General features: G+C 33.4%; 1 protein-coding gene across 15 annotated transcripts in view; it reads right to left on the minus strand.

Moving 5' to 3' along the window:
* The window catches only part of LOC135831196 (facilitated trehalose transporter Tret1-like), a 143,286-nt gene that overhangs the window by 26,536 nt on the left and 101,766 nt on the right, over positions 1-14,984 (minus strand). Inside the window, exon 1 of one of the 15 annotated variants that reach the window (XM_065344555.1) lies at positions 3,385-3,743. The exons of the other annotated variants lie outside the window; for them this stretch is intronic. Coding sequence (XP_065200627.1) covers positions 3,385-3,642 — 258 coding nt within the window. The 5' untranslated portion in view covers positions 3,643-3,743. Of the gene's footprint in view, positions 1-3,384; positions 3,744-14,984 lie in introns of those variants that run through there. 15 annotated transcript variants of the gene reach the window in all.

A 14,984-nucleotide genomic window follows, 5' to 3' on the forward strand; every position in this document is an offset into this window, starting at 1 on the left:
TTTCTTGGTGAAAGAGGGAGAGGGGAAGGAAGGAGGAATAAATTAGGATGAAATATTTACGTATTGACAGAAAATAAAATTGTTAGGAGATGAAGTGCGAATTTTTATCCGCAAGTTGATCGAATAAGATTAGGCTGAGAGCTTATTTCGACATTTTTTATGAGAGGGAGGGGGAGGGAAGATTGACATTGAAATTTTCAAAAATAATGACGAAATTTGTGGCATTTTTTTCTGATTTTCAGAATCAATTCGACACTAGAAGAGAAAAAAAGTTACTTAATTTGTTTTTTATTTTAGAGTAGAAATTGGACGATTTTTCTTCTATTTCTAGCATATAATCTAAAATAATTTATTGATGAAGATTAAAAAAGGTGTGGAGATGAAAAACAGAAGGAGGGGGAGGGGGTCAGCTAAAAATGTTCTCATTTGAAGAAGTTTAGAATGAAAACCTTTTTTCTTACTTTTGCACACACAAAATAAAATGGTTCAAATATTTTTTATTATTTTTTCCTTTTTTAATGTTAAAAATCAATTCTTGCTTTATTTATTTTAAATTGAGCGAACAATCGAAATATTTTCAAATTCTAATAAAAAGAACAAAATTCAATGGAATTGGAAAAAATTCAATATAAATCCACCATATGGGAGATAATTTTCGATATTTTTCAACCAAGTATTTTGACATGAAACTCAGAACCAAAAATCATCTTGAGGGGTCCATTCGATAAATCGATACATTTCACTAAATCTGAATCGTCGATTCGAATTTTAAAATCACTTCAAGATTGAAAAATGATTGGGCTGATTTCGATTCACGTATTTTGACGAAATTTCAAATCGAATCGTCGAATCAATATTTTCCCTCAATTAAGAATTATCAATTCGAGAGCTGAAAACTGATGAATAAAATATAAGTTCATTTTTGGCTTATTTCGACTTCCATCCTTCGATTTGAACGCATTTCATGAAATTTCGAATCCAATCGATAAATCGACATTTTTCATCGAATCAGAATTATTAATTTTTCGGTCAAAATCACTCATACCAGATCGAGAAACTAAAATTCGATAAGAAAAAAATGTTCGATTTCGGACAAATTTCGATTTGAAGAATTTTCACGAAATTTTGAATCGAACCGATAAATCAATACTTTCCATCGAATCAGAATCATCATCAATTTTTGGATTAAATTCATTTTTATAGTTCGAAGAACTGAAATTCAGTATGAAAAAAAAACTAATTTTGGACAAATTTCGACTTGAATTATTCGATTTTAACATATTTTGATAGAATTTTATGGAATCGATAAATCGACATCTTTTATCAAATCGAAATTTTTCGTTCGCTGGTCATAAAATTATCGATTTTGAAGAACTGATGGAAATTAATACTGAAAAAATGTTCATCTTGGACTAACAAAATATCGATTCGAGATGTTGAATTTAAATCTGAATAATCAATTTTTTGGATAAAATCACTTCTAGAACGAAAAATTGAAATTCGATGACAAAAAAGTGGTCAATTTTGGACAAATTTTGAATTTTTCTTTCAATCACAATTTCCAAAATTCTGGTTAAAACTATTTCGATACCGAAAAGCTAAAAATCAAGGACCAATATTTCGATCTAAAATATTCAATTTATAAATTTCGACGAAATTTTGAATCGAAGATCAGAAACTTGAAAATCAAAGAAAACGATTCATTTTGAACCAATTTCGACTCGCGAATCATTCGATTTACGAATTTCGAGAGAAATCGATATCAATTAAGTGCTTGGATCAAGCTTTTCAAGACGGTTTCGATTTGAGGAAAATTTACCAAATTTCAAGTACCACAAGGGAAACATGTGATATCGAAAGAGAACCCCCCTTCAAGCTTTTTGCTTGCACCTTGCTTTTTAAAAAAAGTTGATTTAAAATGCATCGATAAAATCGACATTGATTTCTCGAAAGGTAGACGATAATTTTGAGTATATAAACTCATCACTTTAACAATGTTTTGACGTCAAATGTTTATTTAAGTCGACAGCACGATTACATGTTTCTTAATTCATTTCAAATCCAATTAATATCACCACAAAGTGAGTTGGATTTCCTCCAGAACACGTCAAAAATTTTAAAAATTTGTAGCGAATTAAATTCAAAAACCGTAGGTATTCTTTTATTCCCTCATATTTCGAGATTTTCAAAAAATTTTCAATTCAATTTTGAGTTTTTAAATTTCAACTCCTCGCTAAAAATCCATCGACTAAAATCATCCAAATGGAAAATTCTTCAACTCGAAACTTCTACCCCTCCTCACATTCAATCCATATTAAACTTTACTTAAAAAATTAACCCCATCTCTCTAAAACACCACCACACTTCGAAGCTTCCAACTAACAAAATAATCTTAAGACCCCGAGTTCATTCGATTTTCAATCCAACACCTTCATCAACCTGTCACATCCACGTTTCTTCGATACTATCTCCCAGTTTGTATCTCCATTTTCTACGAAATTTTCCTTCTAAGGGACTAATTTCCAAATAGGACAAAAGAACATTCGTACAGAGTAAAGTAAACACACGAGACGATCTAAATCCCAAATCAACGAGCTATTAGATGAAATTAGAAAGCTTCGGTTTCGTGAGCCTCGATAGAGTAAAATTTCCAACTTGGTCGAGTCCCAAGATAATACCTACGAATAAGATATTAAATAAAATCTACAAATTCAGGTACCAAAATAAAATTCTCAATTCGCTAATTTTTAATCAACTAAAAACCTCCATATTCACATGATAATTTCATTAATTTTATACACGAAAATACCAAACTCCGTAGAAAAAAAAATTTCGAGAAAAAGCTCGCCCATATTTCGATTCTTCGAATATCGAAATAATATTTTCGAAAAAGATTATTGTTTACATTAGGTAACGATGCCAATCCACCAAGGGATAAAAATCGCTCGACCAATGGTAATTAGTTTAAACGACCCATCGAAGCGCAAAAAATACACTTAAACGTCGTGTACCATATACTAGTTAAAGTGCAACATATCTTTCTACTTCACGATCGAATAATCGAATTATCGCCGAGAACATTTTATTGGTATTTTTAACAATCGATTAAATTTTATACGAACGAGCGTGAAAAATTTCCACTCAAGTCGCGATAACTGCAGCAAGCAAAACAACTGAAACCGAAAACAGGAGTGAGGAAGGGGAGGGTGAGGTACGAATCAAACCCAACAGAAAAAAAAACTCATCTATTTTGAAACCAAAGTAAACAGGTAGGGTAAAATTGGAACCCTCTTGTAGAAATCCAAAGGTTGAATTTAACTCATCAAAGGCTGACGAATCGATCAAAAAAAAGGACGAGAAAAAAATTATCAACGAAAAACAAACCTGCGAAGCGTTGCATTTGTATTCCTTGGGTTCTTCGTCTTCTTCTCTGATAACATTAATATGTTTATGAGTATCAGCTCTCATCAACACCTTCATCTTGGTACGAGTTTTATACGAATCCGCGAAATTAGCAGAATTAGGCACTTGTACAACGCACTCTTCGGCAGGCACCGGAGAAATGAACCGAACGACACGATTCGAACAGTTTTTACCGGACGATTTATACGACGCGGCAGAGGAGTAATTTAATTCCGTCATTATCACGGTCCGGCCTTACTTTTATTGGTCATTTACGTTTCCCTCGGACGGTACCGACGTTGCCCTGGAATCGGTCTGTGATTGGCGGACGACCTTAGTTCGTGTACGAAAATCATAACCGTAGCGTAGACGTTCGACTTTCGGGCCAAAATTAACGCGCTGATTGGTTTTCAAAAACACGTACCTAGAGCTCGACCAAGACGCGGATATCGTACACACCGAGCATTCGTAATCCTACCAAACCAGAGTCCTAGAGAGCATTTTTACCAACATTGGTCGTCGTATATTGGCCACTGGCCACCCTTGTGAGTCGTAAGTCGTATGCCAGCTTTTGGGTCGAAAATTTGCTCTTGAATAAGATCAAGTTCGCGTCCACTTGTGCAAAAGCTTCGTTATACCCCCTGAGTTGATTTTATTCGCGGTCAAGTATCGTCATCGTAACGATTTCTCGTCTGTCAATGAACATGCAATTAGTATATCGTCGTACGAGACGTGAATATTCGAGTTGGTTAATTTTTTCACAACTATTCAGCATCTGCACAATAAGAATCGTACGATTCCAATTCCATTTCATTTGACAAATACCGTGTTCCGTTTCATCGTATATACCTAAGTGATCATTAAATGCACTAAACTTGTACAAGTATCATTTTTTTCACATACCATCAACCACCATCTCTGCACAACACAAGAAGCAATTCCGCACAATTTATTCGCTTAACTGATACGCCTTTTCACAAGTTCACAAAACTTCCCTCGAACTCTAAGCAAATGCAAAAGTTTCTAAACGAGTATCTCTCTCTCTATTTATCTATTAATGAATGAGCTAGCAAAAGGATCAGGGTGGAGGGTCAGGGTATCTGTTCTGTACCTCTACCTACCACCGAAAATACCAAAACACGAGTTGAAATATCTCGAGTTGTCACTCTGAACCCTAATAACGGTTTACTCGTCGTCGTCCTGATAAAAGCGTTGAAATAATATGTATTTAGATTAGATTATACGAGTTGAGTACGAGTACAGGAAGTGAAACAAAACAAAGTATGACCGATGAGAAATTATACTATAAATCGATAAGTATAAAATTATTGTGTAACTTTTTCGTAAACGAGTACGTGGTTCGATTAGTAAGTTTTCGTTTATAGGATTCGAACTTGGTATAAAATTGTCTTCGATTTCGAGTGCTCATTTACATATGTATACATGGTGTCCTTTTCAAGATGAAACATGGTGACTAGAGAGCTCCGTGTTTGAATTTTTGAATCCTTATGCCCCCCAACATAAGTTGTTGGATTTTACGAGAAAATAATTTTCTACCGTTTCATTTTCTCCTTGGCCAAGAAGAAAAATGTGTCAGCAGCTTCCCCCCCCCCCTCAGGAAAAAAAACAAAAAATGGAATAAATTTTTATTAAAAGTTTTCAATTTACGTGATAAAACTACCCGAAATGGTCCCATTTTCAAGAAAAAAAACTCACAGGTTCTCTCTTTCCAGACGTCCCCTTCATTGAAAAAATTAAAAAAATGGAATAGAAGAGGCAGTTACGAAAATTGTTCAAAAAAAATTCTCAATAATTCTTCTAAATAACACACTTTTTTTGGAAAACTCTCCTCCACCCCCCCCCCCCTCAAAATGTTGGTTCACCTCTCAAAATTGAAAAAGAATCAAAATAATCATAATAAAAGTCGATGAACATTAAAAAATTTCAAATTCCTGCGTCAAAAGTCAACTAAACAACTCTATTTCAAGGAACCCCACCCCCCTGTCGCGGATTCGCGGTTATTAATTATATTTGGCTATGTTTTTGTTATATTTAAAGTTCGCGATCTCGATAATATTCGGCTGCTAGGTTTGTTATCTTGAAGATTCAAAAGTTTTTGTTATTGTTTTTATTCGAAAATAAAAGAGAGTACGAAAAGGGTTCGTATTGAAGCGATTAAATCAATCGCCCTTATTGTTGAATTCCTTTTTCGTTATGGTAGCAGGCTGATCCTAAATAATCGTTCGTTTCGTCCTCCGAATTCGTTGGTAAATTCCAAAAATGCCGGAAACCAGCGAAAATGCAGAAAAGCTAAAAGCGTTATCCACCCGAAAGTCCAGACTTCGTTCTTCACTGACTAGAAGTATGTCATACGTAAGTGAAAAGCTGGCGACGGCAGATTTTAACGAAGTTAAAGTGAAATTGACAATGGTCGAAGATATATATAAAAATTATCTTGCTTTACTTGACGAATTTGACAACTTCGAAGTTCCGGATCTGGACCCTTTCATAGAAAAATTCGAAGATGACTACATCGCCATTAAAGGTAAATTAGAAAACAGTATAGAAAAATTCTCTAATAGCAGTGCAGTTCCAGGTTTTAAAAGACAGTGTACAACTGAATCTGGTGGTAGCGGTAGTTGTTGTTCTTCTTCAAAAGCTACGATTAAGTTACCAAAGTTGGAGTTGAAGAAATATGGTGGTAATCTACTTGAATTCGAATCGTTTTGGTCTTCGTTCAACTCAGCTGTACATAATACTGATTTAGAAGCAACTGATAAATTTACGTACTTGAGAAATAACCTGGTAGGCGAAGCTGAATTATTGTTGAAAGGTATGGGTACCACTGCTGCAAACTATCCGATCGCATACGAAATGGTAAAAAAGAAGTTTGGTAATAAAAAGAAATTAATTGATTTATTATATGATAATTTAACGAAAATTCCAAAAAGTAACAAATGGACTAAAAATTTGCGAAATACTTACGATAATATTGAATCGAATTTACATGCTTTAGAAGGTGTAGGTGAAAATATTCAAAACAACACCATACTGTATTCGATGAGGGAAGGCCCCACATGGTTGAAAGAGATGGAAGTTGCTTGGCCAAAGGCAATGAATTTACAATTTGAATCCGAACCTGAACCTGAACCAGAACCAGTACTTATCTCCAATAATACAGCTGTAATTCAGCCTCCTTTTAAAATCGATTGTACTCAATTTAAAACCCTCAACTATCTACTTGATGCAACGTTAAGCTACATGAAAAATGTCAATCCGAATAATATTGTTCAGAAAACCGAAGAAGCTTTCAACCAGTGGATTATGTATATCCAAAACAAAAATTATCCTGATATTTCGCAACCTAATCCGCTTGGTTTAAAACGTGATTCTCAAAATATTATACGTTGTCATGGACGCCTGGTTGAATCATGTCTCGACGATAATGCAAAGTTTCCAATACTTCTACCTGAGAAAGAATACTTCACTCACTTATTAATTGAAAAAATTCATATCGATAACTATCATGTTGGCGTTTCGCATACTCTCTCTGAATTGAGAAAAAATTTCTGGATTCCAAAAGGCAGATCGACGGTGTACTACGTTCTAAAAAAATGTGCTAACTGCAAATACTACGATGGTGGTCCATATAAATATCCTGCAATTCCTCCGTTACCTGAATTCCGTGTAAATCAAAGCAGTCCGTTTTCCTGTTGTGGTATCGACACATTTGGTCCTTTATACGTCAGTGATAACTCAGTCCAGAAAAAAGTATTTGTTAGTATTTTCGTTTGTATGATTACACGTGCGATTCACTTAGAACTTTTAGAGAATATGACCACTCAAGAATTCCTACTCGCTTTTCGTAATTTTATAGCATTACGCACAATTCCAAAATTTGTAATAAGTGACAACGCGCCGCAATTTAAAATAACTAAATCGGTTTTTGAAAATCTTTGGAAACAAATAATTTCTGATAATGATGTAATAGATTTTTGTAAAAATAATTCGATAGAATGGAAACTGTTACCTGAATATGCCCCGTGGCATGGCGGTTTTTACGAAAGGTTAATCGGTATAGTGAAAATGTCGCTAAAGAAAACAATTTTTAATTGTATAATAACAGAAAATCAATTAAGAACCGTGTTGTACGAAGTAACTTCTGTAATTAATTCGCGTCCTATCGTTTATGTCGGTGAAAATGATAGTAATGTATTAACACCTAATGATTTGATGAATAGCAAATTCGATTTTATTCCGGATATCGATAATGTTAAAAATATTAAACGCGATGTAATCGTAAATTTATGGAAAAGATCTAACAATATTATTAATCAATTTTGGAACGTTTGGAAATTCCAATATTTAACTAGTCTTCGCGAACGTAATATTAGTATAAAACAAAAGAAAAATGTAGTAGATTTAGTTCCTAAAGTAGGAGATATCGTATTAATCGAAGGTGATAAAAAATTTTGTCCTAGAGGAGAGTGGAAAGTTGGTAAAGTAATTAATGTTAATGTTAGCTCAGACAGTAATGTTAGATCAGCAATCGTTGAAACTAAAAATTCTAAACTTACCCGTCCCATTAACAAATTGTATCCCTTGGAAACATCGTAATTTTTCTCGTTTATACTTATTATTTTAAATTTAAAAATTCGTTTTTTTTTTTTTTTTTTTTTTTTTCGTCGGGAGTGTCGCGGATTCGCGGTTATTAATTATATTTGGCTATGTTTTTGTTATATTTAAAGTTCGCGATCTCGATAATATTCGGCTGCTAGGTTTGTTATCTTGAAGATTCAAAAGTTTTTGTTATTGTTTTTATTCGAAAATAAAAGAGAGTACGAAAAGGGTTCGTATTGAAGCGATTAAATCAATCGCCCTTATTGTTGAATTCCTTTTTCGTTACCCCCCCCCGTTCCCTAAAAATTCTCTCAATTTTTTTTTTCAACTTAGAGCAGTGGCTTCGGACAGAAAGGTCAAAAGAGTCTCGAGACCACAAACAATTTTTTTTTGGAAACGAGATCATTTTAGAAGAACACAAAAATTGAAAATTGTTTTTCAGAATTTCATTTTTTTTTCAATTTTTTTAACAGTGGGATTTTTTACAGAAAACCAAACATTACTTAAGAGACCGATTTATTCAAGTATTTTGATTTATTTTCAATTTTAGAGCTTTTTGTACAAAAAGGCCGACATTGCTCAAGGGATAGGGGTGGTTTTTTCTTAAAAAATGGACCATTTGAAAATCGTTCTCGTCCAACACCAAAATTGAAGAAACTACAAACTATTGCTCAAAAAAAATATTCAAAATAACTGATAAGAAATCGTCGAGGTGAATTTTTCAATTTCATGTTTAAAGAAAAGAAGGTTCGTCAAAAATTTAAATTATTGACACTTTTGGAAAAAAAATTCTAAAATTCTAGGTCGGTTCAACAACATCAGTTCTGCTAAGTGGATAATTTCCTCCTCAACTTTTTCAAAAAAACAAAGCTATGTACATCTAAAAAAAATTCAATAATTTTTCTGAATTATTTTTTTTTTGGAAACTTGGAGCTGGAATTTCTTTACTTTTTGACGCTGTTTTTTTTCATCTTCAACCTTGAATATTGTAAGGTAAAAATTTGAGTTAGATTTTTTGCAAAAAAATTTCAGATCGGTTCAACATGCCGTATTCTTATTTCAAAATGAATTTGATAATTTTCAAAAGGACAAATTTGATCAAAACTTATTTAGAAAATTTATCCCCTGTTTTCGAACAAAAATTACATATTTTGAGAGAAAAATAAAGGTACAAAAAATGTACTTCAATCAAAAGTTTTTTTCAACTAAAAAAAAAATTAGAAAGATGAGCATTACGCAAGAACGAGAAAATCTCGTAGAGATCTCTGTAATTTGGAAACAATTTTATTTTTGAATTCGAGGTTGAAGATTAAAAAACAGTCTCAAAAAGCAACTAAAATTCTCGGTACAAGTTTTTAAAAAAATCAAGTTCAAAAATTCAATGAATTTTCATAATAACGTAAGCACGCAAATATAAATTTTTCTTTAGATTTTGGAACTCTATTTTAAAAATTCAAAAGAAATATTCGAGAGGCAAACAATCAAATCTTTTGTTTCTACCTTCAAATCATCGAAAAAAATTGTATTCAGAGATTTAAAAAATAATCGTTTCAGGAAAAATGAAAGTAATTGCTTGAAAATTACAATTTTTTAAATGAATGATTGTTGGCAAACTTTTAATACTTAATCCCGAGTCAACATTTTGTGAAAATTTTAAAAATTGAATCTTTTTACTTGACCAAGTTTTTTTGAAATTTGAACTCCATATCAAGTTCTTTTCAAAAAATATTCGTAGTTTTCAAAAAAAAATTCTTGACGAGAAAATAAATTTTTTTTTTTTGAAATGTGGATTTAAGTTTTGAAATATTTCAGATTAGGCGACTACTCGTATATGATGCAATTTCAATCGTTATCTTCAATGTAACCCCCCCCCTCCTCCCCCCCAAAATATTTTAACCCCTAAATTTCTTCAAAAAAAAATCTCATAAGTGCTCTAATTTTATAAAACGCTGATTTTTTTTTTAATTCAAAAATTAGAGGAAGGAAGCAAGACTGATTTTTTAAAAATTTATTACATTTTTTAGAATGGAGGGAAAAACATTTTTCTTCATAAATTTTCAATCATCTTGGAAAAAATTCCGAACAAGTTTTCCCAGTTTTTCCAAAGAATACATACGAGAAAATATTTCGAGCGCAAGTATACGTGGAAAAATAATTTTTGATGGGAGGGAGGGGGGGGGGGGGTTGAAGTTCAAAATATTTGTTTTGTTAGACTAAAGGTGGGAGGATTATTACAAGAGGCCAATTTCGATCAGGCATGTACCGGTTTTATCACCTCACCGGGAAAAATCAAAAGGATCTTAAATGAACTTTTCTCTCCTCCTCCTAATATTTTGTCCACTCAATTTGATCAGAAGGCAAAACATCCATCAATTTATCCATCAAATAAATTTTCTTGTGACATGCGCACATCTACATGTGGAGAAAACATGCTGTCTAGAAAAAAATTTCTTTCGACGTAGAATGGGTAAGAGGATATACTTAACAGCATTCGATGGCCATTTCAAAACGAGCTCTGTTTTGAGTACCTACACTTCAATGTACCTACTATTCGACCAAATGAAACTTGAGATATGGTGAAAAAATCTAAAGAGTGCTATAATACATACATTATTCATCAATCAGACAGGCACCTATATTTCACATGATTTTAGATAGGGTCCCAATGCTCATCAGGAAGATACCTTTTTTGATTAAAATTAAATACAAGGTAGAAAAATTTGGCCATTTTTTAGAGCACACAGATAGTTTCATTTTGAGCGTTCATTTTGATATGTTTCAAATCACACAGGACTCGTGATATGAAAAAAAAACATTCACGAAGCTAATGCACAATTGCACCTCATTGAGTGAATTTTTGCTCCATTTTAAGCTCCTGTTTAAATGCTACTACTTATATTGTAAGACTGGCTTCAAAAATGTATGATTTGATTTTTTCTCGCGAGTTTTACAACATTACGCTGGGTTTTTCTCAGATAAAACCAAATCCCCAACTGATAACCACATTTAGAATGTAAATTAAGTCGCATTCATTCGATTAAAAAAAGCCAAGAGGTTCAACTCGAGTACCAATTTTGACACATATCTCAACAATGTAACAATGGTATTGGCATAGTAGGTACTCGATTGAAATTTCAAATTAAGCTGTATTTTTTCAAGTAGGTAATTTCGACGTAATCAAAGTCTGGCTTTGGACAAGGGTTACTTTTAATCAGGTAGGTTCCTATTCATTAGTAAACCATACTGTAGTCTGACGATTTCCTACCCATCCCCCCCTCTCCCCCTCTTCCCATCTTTCACTCCTCTAATCTGAATTCCAAATCATAAAAAATATCACAAACATGACCAAAGATCAAAAAATTGGCAAACCAGTTGCCAACCCCCCCCCCTCCCCTCATCAATTATAGGTACGTTTCAAAAGCCTCAAAAATGCTTCAAAATTGTGAGTTACTACCAACGCATTCCTCAACGATCTCGTTTTCAAAATAAATATTTCACTCTGGCTCCTATAAAGGTCCAAAAAGGATGGTTCCAGAGGGATAAAAGAGGAGAGGAAAGCGGTACATTACAATAAGCGAAACTTTACAAAAAAAAAGAAGAAAAAACCAGCCATCAAACTCAACCTAGTACCAATGGCAGTTGGTAATTTTTTTCGAAACATTTTCGTGTTTACCATGACAATAGAGAAGAAATTCGATAAAACGTAGTTTTTAATGTCTTTTAAAGAGAATCTTCCGCAGCACGATATAATAGCTCTTTTCATCAGCTACAAATACTTAATAAAGCAGTCGCTAACTCCATAACGGTCTGCGTGATATTTACTCGTACTCTTACGATGAGTATTTAGTAGTACGTCTATGTAGTTGTGATGTACTTATATATGTATCGCACTTACGTACACAACAAAGTGGCAATGCCCTGAAACCTACGCGAAATTCGCCATTCTTAAATTATCCCATTGAGAGTCCGGTTTTTTGAATTTCCATACCCAAAACAACTCTCCAAGGCAAATCGTCCTATATTTCCTGTGTTCTACTTTGCATCGTGGTCGTCGCGCGCAATTGTGTCCAAATTTAATATTTACCTCGCCCTATCTGTCTATACTCGCGAGTACCTCTCTGTCTTTAAAATGTGAGAGCTTTTCAACGTTGGTTCGCGAACTATACAAATCATAAGAGATGATATTAATTAATTCGTCTTCGTCGTATTGTATAATATTATACTGTTCCTCATCGTCTCGATCAACTAATGGAAACGCTTTTAAGTACAAAACGCTTCCCAAAACAGCGATTAATTCGTCACAAATGTATCGACGATGCTGTCTGTGAGAATGAGTGAGAGCTAAGAGAAGGCTTAACACGAAATTTTCAACACAATTCCAGCATCAGGGCGGCTTTGATAATTCGATTATAGTATACACCTAAACATCTCACTCAGTCGTTAGTTTTACTCGTATATTCGAGTCTTATGGCGTTGAAAAATTCTCGCTGTAGTTTGAAGTACGCGACGAATTCGACTTTAACAAAGCTTATAAATTTTTCACGCTTTAAGCCGCAGTATATACATCTAAGAAGACGAATAATGCCTAATGCCTCCAGTAGTGTGAATTTTTTCTCTACATTCCGCAGTGTTACTCAAAGTGCGATATTCCTGCGTCGCGTCGTCGTCCGGGGAATAAAGCGCACATTTATTACACGAAGCTTTGTTAAACGTCGTCGTATCTTAATAAAAACCTGTGTTTTCGTCTTCGTTGATCCGCTCTTCGAGCTTTATAGTAGGTCGACAGCGAAGCTTTCCATGAAGAAGTCGATACTTAGATGAAATGGGTTTTTCAACCGAGTAGCCTCGGCGAAAAGAATTACGTACCTACGCAGTAGGTATAGGTAAGCTGAGTTCACTTTCGAAATGGGAATATTTCTTTTAGTGGTACTCGAATAAGAGTAGATATAATTTCAAAAAAGCCGAGGATTTAATAAAACCTTTACGAATGAAAATTGTAATTTTAAATAATCCCAGAATACCTACTCGAGACGAAGAAATATGTACATATTTTTGATTAGCTGTGAGCTACGCTATACCTACGTATCGTAAGTCTAAATTAGTAATGTATTTTTAAAATAACCCCTTCCCTACTTCGTCATTCGTGCCACTGGTCTCGAAGATGATTAAATTTTCATTTCTCAAACACAACGAACGAGAGTCTTTTCAACTATTGTAAGTTGTTTTTGGAGTACACGGAGGGGTGTAGAGGAGAAGAAAATGAATTGGAACGCGGTTATTATTCGATGTGGGTACACGTCGAGAATTTCTAAGGAAAAAATTCTCGATTTTTTGTTCATTTTTTGAGATGTTTTGAATTTAGTTCTTTTTGTTGAAAGAATTGTTCTTGAAGTATATTCGAGAATAGGTAGGTACACTTAATTTATAAAGTGTCAACGAATCGTTTTCGAATACTGGATTTGTGCAAATCGAAAAAAGAACAAATTTTTTGAGAGGAATAAAATTTGAAAATGAGCAAATCATTTGGCGAACGACTTTGAAGTCTTGAAATAGTGAATCGTTCGCGAACGATTCGAAAATGTTGAAAATTAAATTGAAGAACTCAAACTAATAAAAAAGGTGCTCTAAGCTCAGAATTATAACTGAAATCTGTTCAAAAAACGATTCGTTGAAAACTGAATCAATTCGGTCGTTCGCGAACGATTCGATAAAATTGAAAATTAAATTGAAGAACTCAAATCAATAAATAAGGTGTTGAAGCTCAGAATTATTACTGAAATCTGTTCAAAAAACGATTCGTTGAAAACTGAATCAATTCGGTCGTTCGCGAACGATTCACGAATAAAAACACCAATTACAAGAAAATCATCAAAATATTCAAAACCGTAAAATTTTCAATATCACGATTCATTTTCTGAGATTTCGAATAGTTCATTTCTCAAAAAAAGATTAAATCGTTCGCGAATGATTCGATACCGCGCGAAATGAATCACGAGTCGAGATCGTTCTGAAAAAATTGCACATTACAGAGCAACGAAAAATTGAAAGGAAAACGCATTTCGAGAAAAAATGATTTTACAGAAGAAAAATATTCAAATCGTTCGCGAACGATTCACTTTGGCTGAAACGTTTGAGAACGAATCATTCGAATCAATCAACCTGGTTAAATAATTTATTCAATTCAATTATTCAAAATTATTCGTGAACTTTGACAACAAACCAAAAAAAAAATCGCCAAGTCGTTCGCGAATGATTCGTTCAAAATGATTCAGTCGAATGTGAGCGGTTTTTCTGAAAATAACGCAAGAATATTTCTTCAAAAATGAGTTCAGTATTTCGTTTTTGACCGTTCACAAAAGATTCATAAATGGAAATAGTGATAAAATCATTCGCGAACGATTCGTTCGAAAGTGAACGAACGCCAAACAATGATTTCTCTAGAGAATGATGTCTTGAAATTTTTTTAAAAAATTAACAGAATACATTTGAAATTTTACCACAATTTGTTTCCAAAATCCCCCTTCTTTTTTTCTACGCCCTTTTTCCTTTCCTACAGTGACCATTTTACAAGGAAAACATTCAAATCGTTCATGTATGTAAATGATTCTTTTAACTCGTAGGACGTTTGAAAATGGTTTTCTTGAACCAATTGGTCATAATCTAGTGATCAAGAACACATTCATGTTTCTGGTAATCTTGTCAAAAAACAGAAAAATTCTTCAAAATTCAAAAAGTCGTTCTCGAACGATTCGTTCGAAATTACTGAACCGTTTACAAATAATTCAGGGGAAAAATTCCAACGAAATTCGGAAAGTGGTTGATCAGTCGTTCATCAAAGATCTACTAGAAAAAATGATGCAATCATTCGCGAACGATTCATTCGATAGTGAACGAGAATTTACTACAAATCTACATAATATGTGCAGAACTGTAGCAAATAATCAGAATTTTACTCAGAAGAC

The sequence above is a fragment of the Planococcus citri genome, chromosome 1 (assembly GCF_950023065.1).
Source record: "Planococcus citri chromosome 1, ihPlaCitr1.1, whole genome shotgun sequence".
NCBI classification, from domain to species: Eukaryota; Metazoa; Arthropoda; class Insecta; order Hemiptera; family Pseudococcidae; genus Planococcus; species Planococcus citri.